Source organism: Osmerus eperlanus, chromosome 13 (genome assembly GCF_963692335.1).
Source record: "Osmerus eperlanus chromosome 13, fOsmEpe2.1, whole genome shotgun sequence".
NCBI lineage: Eukaryota > Metazoa > Chordata > Actinopteri > Osmeriformes > Osmeridae > Osmerus > Osmerus eperlanus.
The window spans coordinates 11,010,216-11,032,597 of NC_085030.1; the positions used below are offsets into that span (position 1 = coordinate 11,010,216).

The 22,382-nt window shown below is 45.9% G+C and overlaps 2 protein-coding genes across 4 annotated transcripts; one reads left to right on the top strand and one right to left on the bottom strand.

The window, feature by feature from the left end:
* Window positions 1-217: 217 nt before the first annotated feature.
* dnd1 (DND microRNA-mediated repression inhibitor 1) lies at window positions 218-2,869 on the bottom strand. The gene is made up of 5 exons (XM_062475976.1): window positions 2,713-2,869; window positions 2,147-2,252; window positions 1,331-1,656; window positions 1,108-1,240; window positions 218-961 (listed from the first exon to the last, which is right to left on the bottom strand). Exons 1-5 carry the CDS (start codon window positions 2,797-2,799, stop codon window positions 456-458), a joined length of 1,158 nt encoding a protein of 385 aa, XP_062331960.1. The 5' UTR covers window positions 2,800-2,869; the 3' UTR covers window positions 218-455.
* gfra3 (GDNF family receptor alpha 3) lies at window positions 2,124-22,010 on the top strand. Of its 3 annotated transcripts, XM_062475975.1 has the most exons (9): window positions 2,124-2,370; window positions 2,974-3,080; window positions 12,615-12,884; window positions 14,387-14,461; window positions 14,751-15,102; window positions 15,328-15,437; window positions 15,999-16,133; window positions 16,512-16,642; window positions 18,206-22,010. In XM_062475975.1, exons 2-9 carry the CDS (start codon window positions 3,056-3,058, stop codon window positions 18,434-18,436), a joined length of 1,329 nt encoding a protein of 442 aa, XP_062331959.1. In that variant the 5' UTR covers window positions 2,124-2,370; window positions 2,974-3,055; the 3' UTR covers window positions 18,437-22,010. The 3 variants fall into 3 exon arrangements, with proteins under 3 accessions (XP_062331959.1, XP_062331958.1, XP_062331957.1); XM_062475974.1 differs by lacking the exon at window positions 2,124-2,370 and having other exon boundaries at window positions 2,493-3,080; XM_062475973.1 differs by lacking the exons at window positions 2,124-2,370; window positions 2,974-3,080 and adding an exon at window positions 8,450-8,984.
* The last annotated feature ends 372 nt before the right edge of the window (window positions 22,011-22,382 follow it).

A 22,382-nucleotide genomic window follows, 5' to 3' on the forward strand; every position in this document is an offset into this window, starting at 1 on the left:
ATTCAATATCTAACCAGCCAGTGTGTCTGCTTAATGACTGTATGTATTCCTTTCTCACTCAGCAGTTAAAAGGTGGGGTAGTTGGTAAAATGTTTTACTTAAGATTGGTGAATGGGTGTGACGTCACTAACACCACTTGCTAAAAATAATCACATGACAGGCCACTCTACCTCCTCAGTGCCTGCCGGGTTGAGACTTTACATAAGGAACACATCAACAAATAAACAAGGCTTTTCATCATAAATCTCTCTTTTTAATTAAAAGGAGAAACCAATAAACCCAAGTGCAGGAAAAACATGCAAATTCAAAACGGTGGTTACAAAGTCACATCATGCAAAGAAGAAGAAACCCAACATACAAATTAAGATCATAATTAAAACATTATTTAACATAAAAACAGTAGCAACTGGCCTTGCTGACAGCGAGGGGGTGAATGATGAGAGAGGGGGATGACGCTAGATCCTGTGGAGGGCCCTGATGACCTGCTCGGCAGCAGCACGTCGAGCCTCCTCCTGCACGGCCGTGGTGCTGGGCCCGGGCAGCGTCTGCACCGTCCCGCTGAACGGCACAGCCAGCCCCGGCACACACACCCGGTAGCTGAAGCGCAGGAAGCCGTCGGGAGCCGTGTCCTGGTAGAGCAGCTCGTACAAGGGAGGCCGGCGCCCGTGCGCCTCGCACAGCTGCTGGAGCAGCCTCACTGCATCCACTCTGCCCTGCTCCTGTCCGGGGAACGGGGAGAGCGGGGGTGGCGGAGGTGCCAGGTGGGCAGGGCTGCCCACGGCCCGGGAGAAGCCCGGGGGCAACGGGGGCCGGATGAGCCGTGGGGGCAAGAGCGGAAGATGGGTGCGGTGGGGTAGTTTGAAAGGCGATGGCGGGGTCTTGGGCACCCTCGGGGGGGTCTTAGACTTGGTTGAGGTCAGCCACTTGACAGAGATGGAAAGGCCAAAACGCTTCTTAAAGGCTGGGTTGATACAGAATAGGGGGACATTAAATCAAAAAAAGATAATGAGCATAACTTTTACACAACGAAAGTGCATGCAAAAAATATCCCCCCCCTACCCCCCCCCCCCTGAAATAAAGCATTTAGTTCCTACTCAGTGAGCCTACCTTCCACCAGCACCTTCTTGGCCATGGAGGCTAAATGATGAGAGAAGTAGACCACATCGGCAGACACGCCCTCCTCCCCGAGCGACGACTTCAGGGTCACACACTTGACACCCTCAGTAAAGTCCCTCAACACCTGCAGTGGAACACACTTTTGAAAACTTTTGATTTTGCAGATTTGGATTTTGGATCCACCCAACACACACACACACACACAGTCCCTGACCTGCAGCAGCTGCTCTCTGCTGGTGTTGGCGGGCAGCTCCCCCAGGAGCAGCTGCCGTTTCTCTGTGCTGCGCCGCACGCTCAGACGCACTCCCGGCTCCAGGGCATGGCCGTGCAGCGAGCGGATGGCGGCAGCCGCCAGGGCAGGGCTCCCGTACTTGGCGTAGGCGAAGCCGCGGTTCTGCCCGCTGAAGTTCATCATGAGGCGGAACTCCCAGATCGGGCCCACAGCGCTGAACAGTGGGATCAGGCGGTCTTCATAGACATCCCTGGGAATCTGACTGATAAAAACCTCGCATCCGGACCCAGGGGGGTCGCCGTGCCACACTGTAGCCACCAGGGGGAGACATTTAACAGATCACTTAGGACAGGTGTATGTCTGCCTTGAGCATGTGTTTACCTGCCTATCTAGATTAAGTTAGAGCTTTTAAATGAAAACCGATGGGACTGGCTGGAACATTGTCCAAATAAATGCAAACTAGTAGTTTATTATTAGTTCAATGGAAATAGGTGTAAGCAACAGGTATAGAACAATTGGAAGCTTGTGATACAACAAGACAATTCCAAGGGCAGTGACTGAATTATATAGGCCTAATTATCTTGTGTGGCAGTTTCCAAGCAGCCAATTAGAGGGAAAGTTACCACATTGCTTACACCTGCTAAACATCCACATCACCCACACAGGTGTGGCTTTCATTAGTAATGAGAAGGAAAGCCACTTAACTAAAGCGTTTTGCTGCCATAAGGAAATGTTTAAACTATCAAACGCTACTTCAAACATTACTTGGTAGAATCGTTTCTAATTCATAACACCAACCATCAGGGGGTCCTCCATATCTCCGCTGTCCGTTCACCTGGATCAATTTCATATGAGTCTGTTGCAGCCATATCTCCAGAGACTTAAGTCGTTCTGGGATAAGCACCTGGGAAAGAGGTGTTTAGGTCAAACTTCACGTTGGCCTAGTTGTGACAAAGCATTAGTTAACATCCGTGCGTGGACATTTCTGTCTGTTTAACGTCTTAAGTCACTCACTCTTGACCGTGAGTTTCAATTAGAATCGTGAGACCTTACAGATACTTGCAGACAACGTGCCAAGAAAATAAACTTTGCGTAAACCCTAGAGTAGGCATTATTTCAGAACAATGGCAGGCTATAGTCGTCCAACAAAGATTTTCCTTTAAATTCACAAACATAACATGTTGGATGAAGTAATCTTAGTTTTTCGTTTACAAACGAGATTTTTTACGCGCATGCCACGTTAACCGTTTAAGCTAAGTGAAACTTTTGAAAAGTTGCAACTTGCTACACGTGGAGTCTACTAATTAAATTCTAGCCCAAGATATAATCAAACAGAGAATAAATACTATCTTAATAGGCTATACCTGGTCCTTTTCAGTGCGATCCATCACAAGTTTCTCGAATATTGTTCGTAGATTGATAAACGGCACATTGATGGTACCCCGTGACATTGCGGCGAGAGGTCATTGGATAGGGGCGTAGGCCTATGAACACGTTTGGCTTTCAATAACAGTTGTTGTTTGTAAAAAAAGTTTTGATTGATGGTTTGTAAAGAACACCACTTCCATTTTTGCGCTGTTGTATCAAAACACTGGTGACATATCTTTTTCCATTGTATTTTGGAGGCAATCACTTCGACAAATCCACCTAACAAAGTGTGGTCCCACTCTCATCAGGATGTGAGAAGCTTAACAACATCTCCGCAAGATGTCAGTGTTCCACAACGTATGCTGTGTGTATTTTCTTATTTACCCTAGCTTATCTCCTTGAATAACTGACCTAATCTCCGCGCACAGCAGACCACCTCTCACCCTCATGCGTGCGCATAGTATGTTTTGGAGGTAACGCAGTGTCTTTAGACAAGGGTTGGGTTTAAGGTCACGGCGCTTCGTGAGATGTGCTATGTTGGAGGCTAGGTACTGACAGGATTAGGGTCTCTTGTCTCTGAGTCTGGTGGTTATGAAAGACAGTCTCCCGCTGCTTTCTCCTCCCCGTCACATCTGCACTTCAAGGGGCGCGCTCTGTTACGCATCCATTTTTCATCCTGTAAAAATCCGTTTGGCCCATGTCTCAAATGTTTTATTCAAGACCACCCTTGTGTGTGTGCCTCTGTGTTAGGATCACAAACAGTTGATAATTAGTTCATTTGATAGAAGGTGAAGGTAGAAAGAGAAGGAGATAGGAAACAAGGAGTAAACACTCATTGATGCCTCACTGACTCAAATGTTCCTGCCTGGTGATTAATAAAGTGCTATCTTATTTGTGATCTCTGGGTGTTAGAAGATAGACATACACTGACTGTGGTTATGACTGTGCTGTTTTGGTACTGGGTGCTCTGCATTAAGTGTTATAAGGAAAAAAGAAAATGGGATAAATGTAAAACAAGAGGTGTAGATGTAGAGAGAGAGAGAGAGAGAGAGAGAGAGAGAGAGAGAGAGATCCAGGGGGAGCAGATGAGACCAAGAGGCTTGGGAGACAGGAGAGATAAAGAAAGGGAGGAACACAGTTTCTTCCTATCTGACGGTTCCCAACAGAGTGCTTTACCTCAAGTATCTGGGTAGCAAAATGAATTAGTGTATCTAGACCTGGCCAGATAACGGCCCTGTTTCATGACAATCAGATTTGCATCAAGGTCTCGAACATTTGTATTGACCGTGCTCCCTGGAGTCCATCCTGAAGTGGATTTGGAGGAGATTGAACGTGTGTGTGTTGTAGTAAGCCAGAGTGTGGATCTGTATGTGTTTATGTGTGTGTGTGTGTGTATAATGGGTCTCCTTTCTCACCCTTTCTTTTCTGTTGTGTGCTTGTGTGAGAGTGTGACCTTTCCATTGAATACTTTGTTGAATGACTGTTACTACTGCACGTCAACACTTTATATTGTATGGTCACACGCACACACACACACGCGCACACACACACTTAACCAACATCTTGAAGAATCGTTAGTATATCCTTCAGCTTGCAAATAAGTGTGTACCTAACCTGACATACCTAATATATTCTGGTGTGTGTCCTTGGTGGGGAGGTGAGTGCAAGACAGATGTGTGGGAAGGGGGGCTTGAATTCTGAATGTTTCTCTTTATAGTTTACTGTTAAACATGAGAAATTGATGTTAACTTTGTTGGTCCCAGACTTACAACTGTAATTGGGAAGTTCTGGAGTTCGAGTATTCAAGCATTTTAGAAACATCCAAACATACGCTCAAAAAGAAAAACAATTCTGAAACGTATTGACGTTAAACCATGTCTATATAAACTATGACATGTATCAAAATCGAATTTAATGAGATGCATATAGCCTAGTTTCTACAGTCTTTAGGTCAAACTGAGGAAGAAGTTTTCCACTCAGAGGAAGTTTCTAGAATGTCTCCCGTACTTGTCAGAGTCAAATGAGTCTCTGAAGTGCTGTCATTCTGTTGCTAAGAAGTGTCAGCTGCTTTGCGACAGCACATCCTGAGCCGTAGGGCCCTGACACACACACACACACACACACAAACCTTCCCACACACACATCGACACACAACAAACATCCAAATAAACAGACATATACACACTTAAACTCTCTCTCACACACATACACACACACACAGCTGTGTCCCCGCCTTCCCCACCTCAACATTGGGGGACCATGCCTCTCCCTCTCTCACCTGAGGGCTAGCCTGGAGCAGCAGCAATCTGTTCGCTGTCACTCCTCATCACTCGTCATCTCCCCATCCTACAGCCCTCAAATAGTCTTAAAAGACTTTGAAATCCACTTTAATCATCTGACTCCCGTTGCACAGCTGTGCTTGTATAGGCCTACAGTATAGGCTGGCTAATGACAGGACCTTGATGTCTGCCTCATGTGAAGAAGCCGTGGTGAACACTTCCTTCCCTGCCTCACTAGACTGCAGTCCTGTATTTTATTTTAACTGTGAAGGCAGAAATATTAGATTGGATTTTGAGTCTTATAAGAGAAATCCACAGTATGGTTGCTTGGTGGGAAATGATTCCTGTTGTTTTGCTGATGAAATTTGCAGATTTATGGGTCGCCTGTAAAAGGCTGGACCACTGTTCGCAATGAGAGTACCTCTTCAGTCCCTTCTCTTTCTCTCACTCCCTCCAGTAGGAGGGACTCTGTACTTGTTGGCCCTGCAACAGACGGTCCAATTCAGCCAGGTGATAACGCGTGTCATTGCTCCATTGTGCGTCCCTCGGTACTGTTGCTAATTTGTACCTGCTCGTGTAGCCGGGCGTGCAAGTCAATATTAGGTCTGGAGGCTCTACCTCAAAGGGAAATATTTACCTTGCCTCCCTCCTCACCTTCTCCCTCCCTCCCTCCCTCCCTCCCTCCCTCCCTCCCTCCCTCCCTCCCTCCCTCCCTCCCTCCCTCCTCACCTTCTCCCTCCCTCCCTCCCTCCCTCCCTCCTCACCTTCTCCCTCCCTCCCTCCCTCCTCACCTTCTCCCTCCTCACCTTCTCCCTCCCTCCCTCCCTCCCTCCCTCCCCCCTAGCCCCGACCCCAGACCCTGCCCCTCTCTGGCCTTGCGATGTTCCCAGTAGCGCACACGGAAGGCTCACTCACCAGCAGCTACGCAGGACCCTTCACTGTGCCAACAGTGATCCACAGCACACCAGCAGATGTTTGATAAAGAGGGAGGTGTGTGTGTGTGGCTGTCAAAGCTGTGCAGTGTCCCTGAAAGCTGACTCTCTAAAAGTCAATATAAGTTGATTCATGGAACACATATTGCATCAGTGCATTTTTTATATGCAAGACTGACGAAGAGCAAGTGTCTGATATTTCATGTCATAAATATTTATTTATGAACATTTTATATTTATTACAGAAAGATGGACATCATTGTTTGCTTATGATTATTTGAGATGTGTATGTGTGTATGTAACGCTTTCATGTTTTTATAGACAGTCTAGTGCAAGTTTCAAAGAATATATTGTTTGTTTTTCTGATGCCTTGAACTGGTAAGCTACCGCATCACTGGCTTAGATTGTTTGTCATTTGCCATTTGAAGTGGAACTAACAAGCATATAAAGCAAAAGCGAGGGAGAGAGAGAAAGAGAGAGAGAAATTGCGTGTGAAATTGTTTGCGAAATTTCGTAACAATATCTGGTATTACATGCTTGTATGGAGATTCACCCCCGTTCCTCTTGTTTTCTGTCTCTCTCACACCCTATCCCTTCATCTTTCACTACTCCTTTTCATCTGGCTGGTGATGAAATACACGGTTCACAGTGAGGGTCACTGGGACTGTCTTTTAGTGCATAAACAAATTGTGAATGAACGGAATAAAGGCAAATAACATCCATATTGAAGAGAGAAAGAAGAGACCAAAGAAGAAAGATAGATATTGTGGCTGAAACTGGGCAGAAAAGAGGTGAAGATGAAATGAGAACAAGGTTGCAGACAGAGGTGGGGGAGAGATGAGGCTTGGAGGCCAGATGGTCATCCAGAAGGGTCCTGGCCTGTCCATTGTAATGCCACAGTGCTGTCCAAAAGGTTCTAGAAAAGGGTTAGCTCTCGCCTTATTAGCTGAACACTGATTACCCAGCAGGCCGTGGGGTTATACGACCTCTGGGGAGAACAGAGAGCCGTGTAATTTGTTTGATGGGGCCATGCTGTTAGTGCACGTGTGTGTGTGTGTGTGTGTGTAGGATACAGGAGAGAGAAACAGAGAATATGGGTGTCATCACTGAAATGACCTTTCTGATTGCTGTAGGCAAGTTGTAATCAAGACTGGAAAAAAATGAATATCAACATGAAGCATAAACAGTCCTAATGGGTAGGCGATGGTTAAAAACGATATATGCCGACAACTGCATAAATAGTCATGGCCATACTCATGTATCTCCCCTCTTGAAGGTTGAATATTCTGATTAGTGATGATTGGAGATGGATGGTGCTGTGTACCAAACACCAATAACAAGAAACACCAACTGTGCTTCCTACTCCCGTCATTATGTTTCCCATCGTCTTAAATCGATCAGCAAGACAACTAGACAGGCTCCAAATTAGCATATGCAGATTTTGTGCTATAAACTCAGACTTCTCCCAGGCCGGTGAGTTTGCCAATTAGTAAGAAGTGTGAATAATTCAAACACGCCGGATCTTTCTTTCCATAGACGCCCCAGTGATTGTTTATGGTTGGCCTGTCATAAACTTTTGACAGCCCCCCCCCCCCCCCTTCCCATTTAAACATCCACTTCAGCTCTCACTCAATCATCTCTACCCTCCTCTAACAGCACGTTTCCTTTTTCTGATCAATATGTTGTTCGATCTGGTCCCCCTAACTAAGTCAAACAGATAGAACTGGCTGTACGTTATGTTAACGTTAGATGGATGAATGGGAGAAAGGAAAAAAATAGTGGAGAGAAAAACAGTGGAGAGAAATTGGAAACTTGGAAATGTAGCCTAGTCTATTCGTCTTGATTTTAAAATAAGAATAATCTGAGATCTGATAGTGTTTGTAAATAGATTACAAGTAGTGTCTTGGCAACAGCCTATTTCACACTACTTTCAACTCCATCCATTTTATCTGAAAAGATGGATCAAATAGTGACATGATAAAAGGAGGAGACATATCCCTTTTGAAAAACAGGCAGAAAACATAAAAGTAAGATATTATGAAATGGTCAATTTGTAGCCAAGTTATTAGACTGTAGGCTAGGCTATGTTTTTCCATTATATGTTGTCCTGTAAAATACGTTTTAATTGAATAACTGGATTCTGCTGTTCTTAAAAAAGTTTTTTTTTTTTAAACGGCCATGCTAATCCGGAGATAACTAGGCTACATCCTCTAGTGTCCCTGCAGGAAGACGTGGACGGAGGTGCTCAAAGTCTATAAAGGCTGTAAATTAAGTCTAGACTATACGATCAGTCAGTGTTTGATTAGCCTAATTAGCGGAGACATGGTCCTAAAACATTTGGAATAGATGTCCAAAGTTCCGTCTTGGGTATGGTTACCTTGAAATCTCCAATGGAATCTTTTCCCAGGGGGGAATATGTGAGGGAGTGTGCACGGCACCCTAATGTGTCCCAGTCGTCGCGTCCTCGCACCTCACAGCCTATCATCAGTTCTCACTTCAGTCAGTGAAACTGATGCTGTGCTCACACTGTCATTTAACCCCCTCTTGCGCGGCGAAAGGACGAGCGCGTTTATACAGGCTTTAAGCGGTTGCTTGTCCGTTATTCTCACATTTGCAGCATGTAAACGAACTTCTCATTACCCAGAGAGCCTGGAGATAATGGCGTGATGATCTTCGATTTCCTTCCGAAGGGTAGCCTTGCCTACTACCTAAAATTTAACTAGTTTGAGCGGTCAGTTGCGAAACAACACAAAGGGCACGAGCAGTCCACTGCGCGTTTGACTGTGACTTATTTGGGGAATTGTTTTTGTAGACAGCAGACTTTTTACCTTCACCTACTTGGCTCGTGATAGATCGTGACTCGTCTCCCGGTGGATGTAACGCGGAGCGGAGTGGCTGGTCGGTGTCAGCGGGCGCACTGCGCGGTGACTGGCCAAGTGCGCTAAGTCAAAATCTCACCATCTCACCATCCCGTGTCCCGGTGCCTTTTACACCTCATGATGGAGTTGTTGACAGAGATGTTTCTACTCGGAACGTTATTGGCCGTATTCCTTTCAGGTAAAACATTAGAACTCAAAGTCAATGGGCATAACTATTATTGTCACTGTAGCCAACACACTATTGGTGACTGTCAATGTCTAACTCAAATTGCTGCTCGTGATATTCAGCGTATGGTTTGGGTTTATAAGGTGAAATGGGTCATTATAGTATAGAAGTTTTCTTCTTGGATGCTTTTTTATGTAATTTTTGTTGGATTTTATTTAATTATTTGAGATGACATATTGTATATTTGTTTGCCTAAATAGCATATTCTATTTGATTAAAGATTAATTTGGGAATATAGGTTCTTAATGTAGCCTATCCTTATATTGTTTATCAACCTGTCACGAACCTTCAGAAAAGGTTCTCTTAAACACAACCACCCTATTTGTTCCCCAGGACAATGTGTCTATTTTTTATTTTGTGCCAACGATATGGCCGTAACAGTAGCTAAGCTGTATCCTGCATGCACACTGATCTTTATTACAACACTTGAAGGAACTTCTGTCTTTCGTGGGGAAAAAAGGTACAGAATGGCCCTTGTACGTTTGTCCTTCTGCAGTTTGTATGGGAGTCATGACTGACACGCCAAAACATTTTGTATTCTCAGTTGCTGCTGCGCTATATGAGCTTCTCGCATCGACAGATTTATTTATTAGCCGTATAGATGATTACATGTTTGATGTGTTTGATGTCTTGGTGTAAGCGACATTCTCAAGGGTCGAGTCATATATCAGAGCTGTCTCTCTGTCTCTCTGTCTCTCTGTCTCTCTCTCGTTTTTTCTGTAAGGCGTGTAATTTATGCAGACACCTTTCTGTGATTGAGTTTCAGGTCGTGTCTGATTCTTTCCCTTTTATCTCGATATAAATTCACCTCGCCTCCAACTGCAGATCAGAATAAATTGTGAAGTTGTTGTGCAATGAGGAAGCGCAGTCAACCGGCGCCGGTGTGCAAACACATCGGGACTGGTTGACGTCTTATCGGCGCGCAGGTGCGACTGGCCGACAGATGCTCGTACAGGTGTATTTGAGTACTAGCCGTAGAGATGGACAGATTTTGGGCCGCGCACATACATGTGTTGACAGTCGGACTATAACCCACTCGACTTGTCCTTAGCGTCAGTAGGACTTTGGAATTTGTTCAATCACTGATAAAAACCCAGACATAAACACCTTTATGGCTTCCCAGTCACATAAACCCAATGGAAAGGTTAAATATTGTTTAGTCATGGGAGGAATTGTCCTTAGGTAATTGTGCATGTGTGTAGTGTTTGACAGGAAGCATTTGTTGTCTGTGTGAGGGAGATGGACGGAGATGAGAGAGGGAGAAGATGTGATTTTGTGTGATGTGTGAGTGACTTGTGCGTGTCTAGGGGTTGTGTGCGTCCAGGGGGTAGTTAGGGGTCGAATGTGTGTTTTGTTGATAACTGGGATTTGGAACTCAAACACAGAAGCACCAGATGGTGTGTTGGGCTTATGCCTTTTTGGCTGTGTGTGTGTCTATGTCTTTCACTGCATCTGTGTGTGCTTGTCTGTGTGTGTGTGTGTGTGTGTTTGCACACTTGGCCTCAATCAGACTCTTGCACTGTCATATTCCCATCCTGCTATTCTCCAGGGTAATGATGTCATACCTCACTGCTCGCTAAACTGAACTCTGTGATTGGAACTCTGATGAACTCTATTACCTTCTACCCATAATAACTGAACTGGGGTCAGCCTCTGCTCTTTCCTGGCCCATCTGCAGACATAATGAGACACATAAGAACTGGACTTAGACCTGGGACTGGGAGAAACTATTTGACCTAAGTATGATTCTTTTAGGGAGCATCCCACAAATCTAACACCTATTCCTTTTCCCACTAAAAGTGTTTGATTCTTGTCATACCCTCTAGATGATTTAAGCTATTTGAAGACTATGCCTTTTCTTTTAAACCAAATAGCTGGTTGGCTTTGATGCCCCCTCCCCCAGCCCCCAAGCTATTTCACATGTGATTGTGTATTTCATTTGAATATTTTCAATCATTCCTAAAGGGGCCACATTAGTTTGGATGATGCCTGCCAGTGTAGCCCGAGCAACACATATATAAATATAAATTGTGTTGGATCCATCCCACCTCACATGCTCATACTAGGAGCTAGTAACCATAGAATGGAAAAGCAGCAAGGGTGGGTGGCCCACTGCACCAAAACAAATTCATCCAATGACTCAATAGGCCTACTTTTGATTGGACTTTATTCTGTTAACCTCATATGGGTCACTAATCTGGTTAATCGTAAACCAATCGTGAACCGCACTTTATTGTGGCTAATTCAATCTGCCTGCGATCGAAATAAAAAAGTATAATGTATGTAGACACATCCGTAGTGAAAGTCAATTTTCATCCAGTTTACTGATCTGTTGTGTTAAGCGGCTTATGCTCTTTCAACCACTTCATTCCTCCACTGTATTGTGCGTGTGTGTGTATGTGTGTGTGTGTTTCTGTCTGCTTCTCAGACAGATTGCTTTGCCCCCTCCTGTGGTGGTGCAGTATTGTGTTTTTTGTAATAATGATAGTCTCTGTGCCTCCTAGTCTCCCTCGCAGCATGACAGACATGAAAGGGTCCTTCTCAGGGCAACCGTGTGTGTGTTTTCTTGTGTACCTGTGTGTGTACCTGTTTTGTTGTCTACTTGTGTGCGTCCGTGCGTGTGTGCTATTTTTAGCACATCATTCCCGGCACATGCTGATTGTGCCTCATACTGTGCGTCCTTACCACTAAGATTCCGATTGGTGTGTGTCTCTGTGTGCCGACGTTCCCTCAACCTGGTGTTCTACCTGTCTCCCAGTGTTGCTTCCCTCAATTTCACTCTCCCTTTTTTGTCAATCTTACCCTTTCTCTACCGCTCTCTCTCTCTCTCTCTCTCTCTCTCTCTCTCTCTCTCTCTCTCTCTCTCTCTCTCTCTCTCTCTCTCTCTTCAAATTCTCCTCCCTCCATTGCATTACATCAACTCTTCCACGTGTGTGTTTACCTATGCCTCTGATATTTTTTTTGTTGTATAATTGATTGTAGGAATAACAGCCCAAAATACCTTGTGCTATATAAAATAAAATCTGTGCCACAAATATGAAATGTCATGCTGTGTAAGCTGTAGCTTTTATGCAAACGCTATAACTCACACAAACACAAGTACACATACACACACACACAAAATATGTTTTTGATTTACTCAGCCAAGTGCCTTGCAAGACCATGAAACAGAAATTCATCACAAAAGGAGTCAGATCCAAAATGGTCTCTTTTTGTATTCCATTTACTGTGGAAATCGCACACACGAACAAATGTAAGTTTACATGGAAGGCTTTTAGTACTTGAGCTTGAGTAACTTTATGAATCTGGACCGTGAGATGAGTTCAGTATGACACCTTTGTCTACATCAATAGGTTGATTCACATTGGGGAAAGTGGTCAGAGTACACAGACAACTTCCACATACAGCTATTAGGCCTAGCAGGACAGACGAGACTGCAAGAGCTGGTTGATTGGGTCGGATACACATCCCCCACTTAATCTGTCTCGAATTCTACAATGGCTGACCTGATACTTGACCTGTATCACATGACTCAACCCCCTACACCCTATTTAACCTGTCCTCCCCCTCTTCCTTCCCCAGGTGCGGCACCCTCCCTGCCTAAGACAAACTGTCTGGAGGCAAAGCAGGTCTGCCTGGCTGACCCCCAGTGCGAAGCCTTATACCAGACCCTGGAGGGATGTGCGTCTGACCGGGCAGTGTCCTCGCCTGGCAGTGAGGACCGCCTCGAGTGCCTGGAGGCCCTGGTTTCCCTGCACGGCGACCGACTCCTGCTGGGCTGCAAGTGCCATCGAGGCATTCGCAAAGAGCAGCACTGCCTTAAGGTTTACTGGAGCCTCCACTTCCTGCAAGGTGAAGTTCACGGGGGCGGAGTGGTGTAAGAGGCGACTGATAAGATACTTTAATGTCCTTTAGTTACACAGAAGAAGATAGAAACACACATCAACATCTTGACAGTACAGTGGCGACATATTGCACAACCCTCATGTCCAACATCTGCATTACATGTTAGTGTTAAGAAGCTTGATGGACAGAGACAGGAATGAATGTTTTGAATGGTCCAGCATGCTCTTGGGAACCCTGAATCTTCAACTAGACGGTAAGAGCTGGAACTCTGGGTGGAGAATGTAAGTTGGATAGGACATTATTTTTGATCCAACTCACATTTTTTACCCAAAGTAGTTGTGTACAAGCAAAGCAGGGGTTAGACTAAAGTTCCCTTTCACCTTTGTGTGTGGGTTCCAGTGCATGTTTGTGTGTAACTGAAAGGGCAGAAGTACTACCTTCCAGCCCCCTTGCCCCCCCACGATGTCAGTGCAGGGTCAGTCAGCCTTTGTCCGGGAGCCAGACTAGCCGTCCACAGCTAATGCTAGCTAATGGATCCCTCCCCTGTGGCCTGTTAGTCACCATGCATACTGTAATTACACAGTTCTCAGCCTCAGAACCGCCCATGCACTCCTACCTACCGTGTCATTACACTAAATATACAGCCCAAATGGATTTACATACGAAAGTCTGTGCATGTTATTAAATATAGATTGAGTGTTTTTTACATGCACCGTGTAATTTGTGGAAATCAAAAACCCTTGCGAACGTTTATTAGAACAAATGCAGAATCAATCATTGACGGATTAGAATGGGTTTTAGAATTAGCAGGAGAGGGATGTGAAATTTAATGCGGTGGCACAATGACATTATGAAAGAGCGTCTGGAAGTTAAGCTGACACATACAGTACATTTGATCTTGTCCTTGTCTCACATGAGCATATGTTTCTGCATGAGATGATCAAATTTGATATACCTTTTTGGGGGGTTATGACTCTTATTAAGTTACCATAAGGTCATGATTAGGTTATGTACTGAACTATGTACTGTTAGGTTTGCAGGTTATGTTCTGTACTGCTGTGAATATCTGTGTTCATTAAGTAGATGTTATGGTGTAATGATGGTATGATGCTGTGTTATGACAGTAAATTGTTCTCTTGTCAAGATTTAAGGTACTTTTTCAGTCATGGCTCAAGACTAGCTCTCCATTAATAAACACGGGGGTCATTCATTGTGAAAGCTTCCCTTGGATGTGTATGTGATGTTTAAGCAAATGTATAATATGATGCTACTGTCAGGTCTTGAACGGACGTGTATGGAATGTTATTGCTAAGTTATATCATTATGTTATTGCTAGGTGATAGCATTATGTTATTGCTAGGTCGTATCATAGTTACTGCAAGGTCATAATGTGGTCATTAATGCTAAGTTCAAATGTGAAATGACTAATATTATTGGTCATACTGTGACGTGTATGTGCTGGTATTGCTAAGACTTATGTGTTGTTTCTGTCCCCTGTGATGATGTAGAAGATGATGAGCAAGACTCATCTCCCTACGAGGACCCGCCTTTCCAGATGTCCCGCATGGCCTCCATAGTGGCAGGTATGAGGTTGAGTCCCTCTCGGGCACCTGGCCATCGTTTCGTCATTACACTCTTAATTAGTCTCTTCTTTCGACGTATGATAAATCTGTCGAGTTAAATTGTAACGGCATTGGCTCAAAAAATGGCCCTCGTTTTCATTCTCCCTCCCTCCCACCCTCCCTCCCTCCCACCCTCCCCTCCCCTCCCCTCCCCTCCCCTCCCTTCCCTTCCCCTCCCCTCCCCTCCCCTCCCCTCCCCTCCCCTCCTCTCCCCTCCACCACACCCTCCTCCCCTCTCTTCCCCCACCAGACACCACCCTCACCCTGGACGGTCAGAACCAGTGTCTGAAGGCGGCGCAGGACTGCGGCCTGTACGAGAAGTGCGGAGCGCTTCGCTCCGAGTACGTCCTGGCGTGCACCAAGCGCATGGTGGGCGCTGACCACTGCAACCGGCAGAAATGCCACCGGGCCCTGCGGCGCTTCCTGGAGCGCGTGCCCGAGGAGTACAGCCTGGGCCTGCTCTTCTGCCCCTGCACGGACACGCTGTGCGGCGAGAGGCGCAGGAAGACCATTGTGCCTTCCTGCTCCTACCAGGAGAGAGACACGCTCCAGCCCAACTGCCTGCACCTGCAGAGCTACTGCCAGAGGGACGAGCTCTGCAGGTGAGATGTGCACATGCACATGCTACGCACGCACACCACTGTTTCACTGCACTTGAAACGGCTTTTCTCAGACATACAGTTATTATCTTGCCCTGATACAACATTATATTTCTCTCTCTCCTCTCCTCTCTCTCTCTCTCTCTTTATTTATCTCTTTTTACAAACATCTATCTACAACCTAAACCATCGAAATAGAAACTAACCTGATTATTCTGTGTGCCTCAGGTCCAGACTGGCTGATTTCAAGCTCAACTGCCAGCCCTCGGGTCTGTCCCCCTCCGGCTGTGTGCGAGAGAACGGCGCCGCATGCCTCAAATCCTACGCTGGACTCATCGGTGAGTAGGAGAGAAGAGGAGCATAGCTAGGGATGGATAGAGCTGGGGAGTGAATGGCAAATAGCAGTAATTGGAAGAAATGAGGAACAGAAAGGGTATTATTTATTTTAAAATTGGGATTCAACTTTGGAGTTTTCCAGCACTGAGGATGCTTGAAAGAAGGTTCTGGCAACCCCTGGTGCTTTTTTGTATGTCCAAACTATGAAAATGCAAACCTATATGCTATGTTCAGCCCTGAGTTTCTAAAACAGAAGACCAGCAATTCACATAAGACTAGTTATTTTTTCACTTTGTTGATGGTCCCTAACTGCTGTTAGGGAAACTAATGTGGAATATCTGTACCTGTACCTGAAAACAGCTTTACTTTGGTAATAATGGCTAAATTGAACGAGAGTGAAATCTGAGGCACTGAGGGGTGACATATTTCCAGCTCACATTTTCAGCCTATTTTCAACCTCTTTCGGTCCAAACCGAAAATGTACGCCAAAATGTCAGTGCATCCCTAGTACTAACACAGTGTACTGTCAATTTGACCTGAGGTTTAACCTTGTTTCCCTCTAGGCACCTTCATGACCCCTAACTACGTCACCAACAACAGCATGGCCGTGTCTCTGTGGTGTGACTGTGACAGTAGTGGCAACCACTTGCAGGACTGCCTGAGGATACAGCACATGTTTACCAACAACCCCTGTCTCAGTGAGTTGTGTATATACACACACACACACACACACAAACATACTCACAAAAACAACCCCTGTCTCAGTGAGTTGTGTATACACACACACACACACACATACTCACACAAACAACCCTGTCTTAGTGAGTTGTGTATATACACACACACACACACACGCACACACACACACACACACACACACAAACTCACAAACATGCCTGTTAGCGTATCCCTACGGTACACTCAATGTCAGTCATTTAATGCGTCTTTGTATTTTGTATAGAGTAACAGCCAATAGGAAAACATTTTCAGATAGCTACAATCGGTCATAGTCATCCACAGTACTGTCTTACAATAAAAAAACAAACACATTAATATCCTTTTCACTTTTCTGTCAGGGAACTCCATCAGTTCCATGGGTAGCTTTGCCCCTCGCCCTGTGGAGAGCACACCAGTCACGCCCCTTCGCCTTTCCCCACTGGACCACCAGGAAGAGCTCAGCAACAATGCCCTTCCTGAACTCAACTCTGTAAGTACCCATCATTTCCTCTTTTAACACTTGGATTTGAAGTCTGGTCTAACCATATCTAGGGAGTCAGGCTTTTAATCAGAAGGTTGCTGGTTCGATTCCCACCCGTCAAAATGACGTTGTATCCTTGGGCAAGACACTTCACCCTACTTGCCTCGGGGGGAATGTCCCTGTACTTACTGTAAGTCGCTCTGGATAAGAGCGTCTGCTAAATGACTAAATGTAAATATCTACAAGAGAAATAGAATACTTCAAGTATTGAGTGCACTACAGTCTAGAATAACTTGACCCCTGCAGAACATGACCCCACAACTCTACACTGATTATATACAGACTGACACACACAGTAGTGACCGATGGCCAATAGTAACTGACCTCACGTCTGACCACTGTTAGACTGACTGACTGCAGTTTTTGGATAATTCCAGCTGGCCGTGACAAATGTTACTGACTGCACAGTGTCGTACCCACTGAAAGCTGTCAAAGCCATTGACCAGGGCAGTCTCTATAGTGATTGCTGTCAGACCCATTTGACCGTTCTACCTTTTGACCACTGTAGTACCCACCGACGGCTATTATAGTCTAATGGCGTGACAGTAGAGCTCACTATGTTTCTTTGCTCCCAGCATGCATCACACAGCCAGAGATAATCTGGGCTGCCAGACAAGAGGGGATTCCAACTATCTCCCCCCCCCCCCCCCCTCTCTCTCTCTCTCTCTCTCTCTCTCTCTCTCTCTCTCTCTCTCTCTCTCTCTCTCTCTCTCTCTCTCTCTCTCTCTCTCTCTCTCTCTCTCTCTCCTTCGCTCTCACTCTCTTGGTCTCTTTCTCTATTGTTGGTTTCCATCCCTTTTACATTTCTCTCGATTTGTTTCTCTCTGTCACTTTCTGAGTGGTCCCAGCCTCTTTCTCTTTTGCTTACTCTCCCTCTCTTTCTCTCTCTCCCTTTCTCTGTCCCTCTGTCTGTGTCGCTTTCTGAGAGGATTAGATAAAGGTGTTTGCAGGAGGCAGAGCATCCATCAGACATCATTAGTATTAATGTATGCAAGACCATCTGTCTCTCCCTCTTCCTCCATCACACTCCCTTAATCCTACCTCCTTCTTTCCTCTCTCCCCTAGCTTACTCTCTCTCTCTCTCTCTCTCTCTCTCTCTCTCTCTCTCTCTCTCACTCTCTCTCTCTCTCTCTCTCTCTCTCGCTACCTCTCTCCCCCCCTTTACTCTCCCTCCCTCTCCTCACCATGTTCCACATCGTAATCCCTCGCTCCATTCTCACATACTGTACACTGTACACTGTCTCTCTCTCTCTCTCTCTCTCTCTCTCTCTCTCTCTCTCTCTCTCTCTCTCTCTCTCTCTCTCTCTCTCTCTCTCTCTCTCTCTCTCTCTCTCTCTCTCTCTCTCTCTCTCTCTCTCTCTCCCCCTTTGGTTCTCCACCATCCATCGCTCTACGTTGCTCCACGCCGACATCCCTTCCTCTCATCTCTCTGGTCTCTTCCAATCCTCTCCGCATCTCTTCTAACGGCTTTGTATTTCTTCTTCTCTCCCCATCTCCCTCCCCCTCTCTTAGGTAAAGGAGAGCGAGGAAATGAAGGGTGTGGAGGAAGACGACCAGGATCAGGATCAGGAGGAGGAGGAGGAGGAAGGGGGTCAGTTTGACGTGATCCCCCTGTATGCTGAGAAGGCCACCGTGGCCAACCTGGGGTCCGGGGCCGGGGGGGCCTTCCTCCTGGCCCCTGGTCCCCTTCACTCCCTGCTGCTGCTCCTTCTGCTGCTCTCCGTCTGCCTGAGCTGGGGCTAGAGGACGAGGAGGGGGGACCCCCTTTGAACAACCAACAGCCCCCAAATGCACACAGACTCAGAGACAGGCACGCAGAGAGAGAAAGGAGAGAGATAGAGAAGAGGGAGGGTTATAAACTGAACCTCTCTTATTCCTTGGCCATCTCTCCATGTTCCCTTGCTCCCCCCCCCCCACTCTTTCTTCTGAGACAGTCTGTTTCCTCCGTGTGTCTCGCCACACCATCCATACCTCCCCACTTACCCCTGTGATCACGGAATGGTTGGGCCCGATAAAGACTTATACATATTAGACTGGTATGGGTTTGGACCAACTGTGCAGTAACACTAGGGGATGTTTAATGTACGAGTAATTTATTGGTGAATATAAGTGCCAGGATACCTTGAGTGTAATTTGACTTCAGTGCATCTCACACACCCCTCAACCCATATACTTTTACTTTGCAGTGATGGACAAGGACCCGCACACACATACACAGTTGATGACTCACAGTCAGTGGGCTTGCTAGATATCTAAGCTAATTTGCCATTTCTACAAATAAACCAAGCATAACCGTCCCGTGAAGACGCGAGAGTGTGCGTGCCCGTGCTTAAAGAGATTACCAAGAAAACTGCACAAGGCTTTTCATATTATCTCATCTCCCACCTCATTCTTAGTCTCGTCAGCAGTCATGCTCACATGCACACGCACACACACACACACACACACAAACACACACGCCAGCCCATCATTCGATCCAGCAGAGGCAAGCGCCTTGGCACCTTTATTGCTCTATCTGTGTCTCTATCTGCTTTCTTGTGACTCAGCATAGATATGGTAGAATGACCACAGGGATAAATACAAATAAAACAGTCATAATAAAACAATATGAGTTATAAAGTGGAAGGAAATAAAGTCAAATGAGTTCTGGGCAGGTGCAAACACTGGTCTGGGGTTGATGCTTGCAGGCAGAAAAAGATGGAGATGGAGAGCGAGAAAGAGCGTGAAACTGAGCGAAGGAGAGAAAGACAGAGAGAGTGAAACTGAGCGAAGGAGAGAGAGACAGAGAGAGTGAAACTGAGCGAAGGAGAGAGAGACAGAGAGAGTGAAACTGAGCGAAGGAGAGAGAAAGAGGAGGAGGTAGGCGATTTTACAATGTGAGGTCTTTCTCATAGTGTTTTAGTTGTTTTAGTCAGAGGGCAATAATAGGCCGTGCCGTGAACTCTTTATCTTCCAGTGGACTCGTGGGGGCTGCTAGTGAGAGAGAGAGACAAAGAGAGAGAGAGGGAGGAGAACAAAAGCGAAGGAGAGACCCTCCAGCGCAAATATACCATAGAGAATCGCAGGCTCTCCATTTTCTGTCTTATAAATCTTTTGCTGACACTAATGTTTTTTTCCTGCGTTTCTTGTTCTTTCCTATTTCGGAGGGAACGTGTAAAATTAACTTCCGTCCGGAGGGGCTGGAGATGATGGTTGGTGGGGGGGGGGGGGGGGGCGTGGAGTCGGTGGGTGGCATGGCTACAGTATATGTCTCCATCTCTCTCTTTCTCTCACTTTCCCAAACAATCATATTGAAACACAAACACACATACACAGCTGTCCATCTAGCCGAGGGAAAACACCCCTTAAACAAAGTATATGTCAGTCACCCCCGACTTGTACACACACACCCCTCCCCCCATTAATAACACATTTACCTGCCACCCTGTCCCTCCATCCTGTGAAACAGCCACTTCAGTGGCAAGGTCAGCTAGTCGACCACAGAACCTCTCCGGAGGTTAATTGAGATCAGCGAGGGGAGTGGGTGTTTGATTGATGTGGCTGTCGGGCCCGCATTGGGCCTTTTACGATGCCGTTGTTATTTTTTAATTGTTGTCTCGGCCGTTTGTCGTTGGCTGACATCTCACTACAGCGAAGGGCCGAACGGAGAGAAGAGAGGGAGAGGAGAGCAGATACCAATGATTTACATCTATATGCCTGAAATAAATAAGTCGAGAAGCCATGCGTTAAATCAGCTAACACAGAGAGAATGTGCGAGAGAGAGATAGATTGAGGGAGGACTACAAGAAGGAAGGAGAGAGTGGTGGAGAGAGAGGGACACTTGTCTTTTACGGCTGTGTTTCTTTAGGATGGCAGTGCATTCCCGCCGCAGATTAAAAAAGAAACGAACACGCACACACACACACAAACACTTTATATACACTGTACTATAAACCCATATACACACATTACTTGTCCACTCTTCACACACAGTGGCCTATGTACTCAACACTACACAAATTCACACACACTGTCAAGCATGAACACTACACTGTAGAAATACACACAGACGTACACTATGTACACTGTACACTATAGAAAGACACACACACTATGTACCATAAAGCATGTACACTTCACACTATAGACATGCATACACGCTATGTACACATGTACACTTTAGACTCTGGACCGACACACACTATGTGCACTCTACCCTCTATAAACAGGCGCGCACTAAATACATGCACTGTCAGACTTTTAGTTTAATACGGCAGCCCCTCCCATATAAGTCTGTTTTCTAATCCATTGTTGCTGTGACACCGAGATGCTTCAACACAATGGTGTGTTCTGTAGAAAAGCACAGGGAGAGAGAGAAATAGACATACCAGGAAAATACCGATAAGGTACAGACAAAGAATGGGAAAGAGCGGTCCACAAACAGACTGATGGACAGAGTTAAGGTATGAAAACATATGGGAAGAGAGAGAGAAAGGCAGGAGATGGAGGGAGAAAAGGAGACGTGTCAGAGGAGGAAAGGAGAGAGGAACATTTACAGAACAGCAGAAGGTGGAATTGTGTCACAATGGGGAGGAGAGAGAAGGAGAGCCTCGAGAAAAGGGGAGGAGAGGGAGAGAGGGGGAGTGCAGAGTGCAGATATGCCTTGCAGGCTTATAGCAGTATTAAAGCTGTTGCTGGCCCTCCCTGATCTATTTCACACTCTGTAGGTCCTATAGCGTCAGCGCCACTGTACAGAAGATGACCAGAACCTCCACTCCGCCTCAGACACACACACACACACGCACACAAACCGCAATTGACACACCTCCACAAAATACATCTACTCCCACACACACACTCCCACAAACATGCATACACTCACAGCAACTGTCAAACACACACAGACACACACACACACACAGAGCAATGATTACACAAACAGTACACACATGCACAAGAAGAGTGGAGGAGAGAAACTGGTCTTGGAAGGGTTCACCTCATGTATTTTTATATGTACTTCATTCTTATTTTATTCTACCTTTAGAAAGAAAGTGACGACAAGGCTTTCATCCTATCTATTTTGTATCCTATCTATTTTATGTGTTCATAGTTGTACATAAGAGACCGTAAAGCTTAAAGGGGACTGCATCTTTCTCTGTTCCTATGTGTTCACCCCACGCTTGTGTGCTCACAACATTGATTCTCTCGGTTGACTTTGTTCCAATCCAGAGATCTGTGTCTATGGCAACCGTTGTCCAAATGCTGTGTCTCGTCATATAGATATACATGTATTGTGTGTACCTATTATGACCATTAAATTCATACCGTCTGCATCTCATGAATTATTTGTTATCTTCTGTCATGTTCCTCTGTGCAGTTATAATGTGGGGAACATTTTGAGTGGGAGTTGTTTTTATGGAAACTACTGGAGGCTTCTGAACTGCACCTGCACCCAACTCTGCCTGTCCGTCAAACCCTGTATCCATGGTGACGATGTCTCTGCTTCTGTTTGTCTGATGCACCAAATAATGCTAAATGGTGCTGAATAATGTGCGGGTGCTGAGTCTTTCTCGTTAGGCACCTGCAGAGGTGAGTTGTGGACCGGGCGGCCATTTTGAGCAGCTTTTCCGCCTGACGGCCCCCTCGATCTCCCAAGGCTTCCGTTGCTGAAAGGGATGTCGCCTCGGAGACGAGTAGAGCGTGCGGCGCG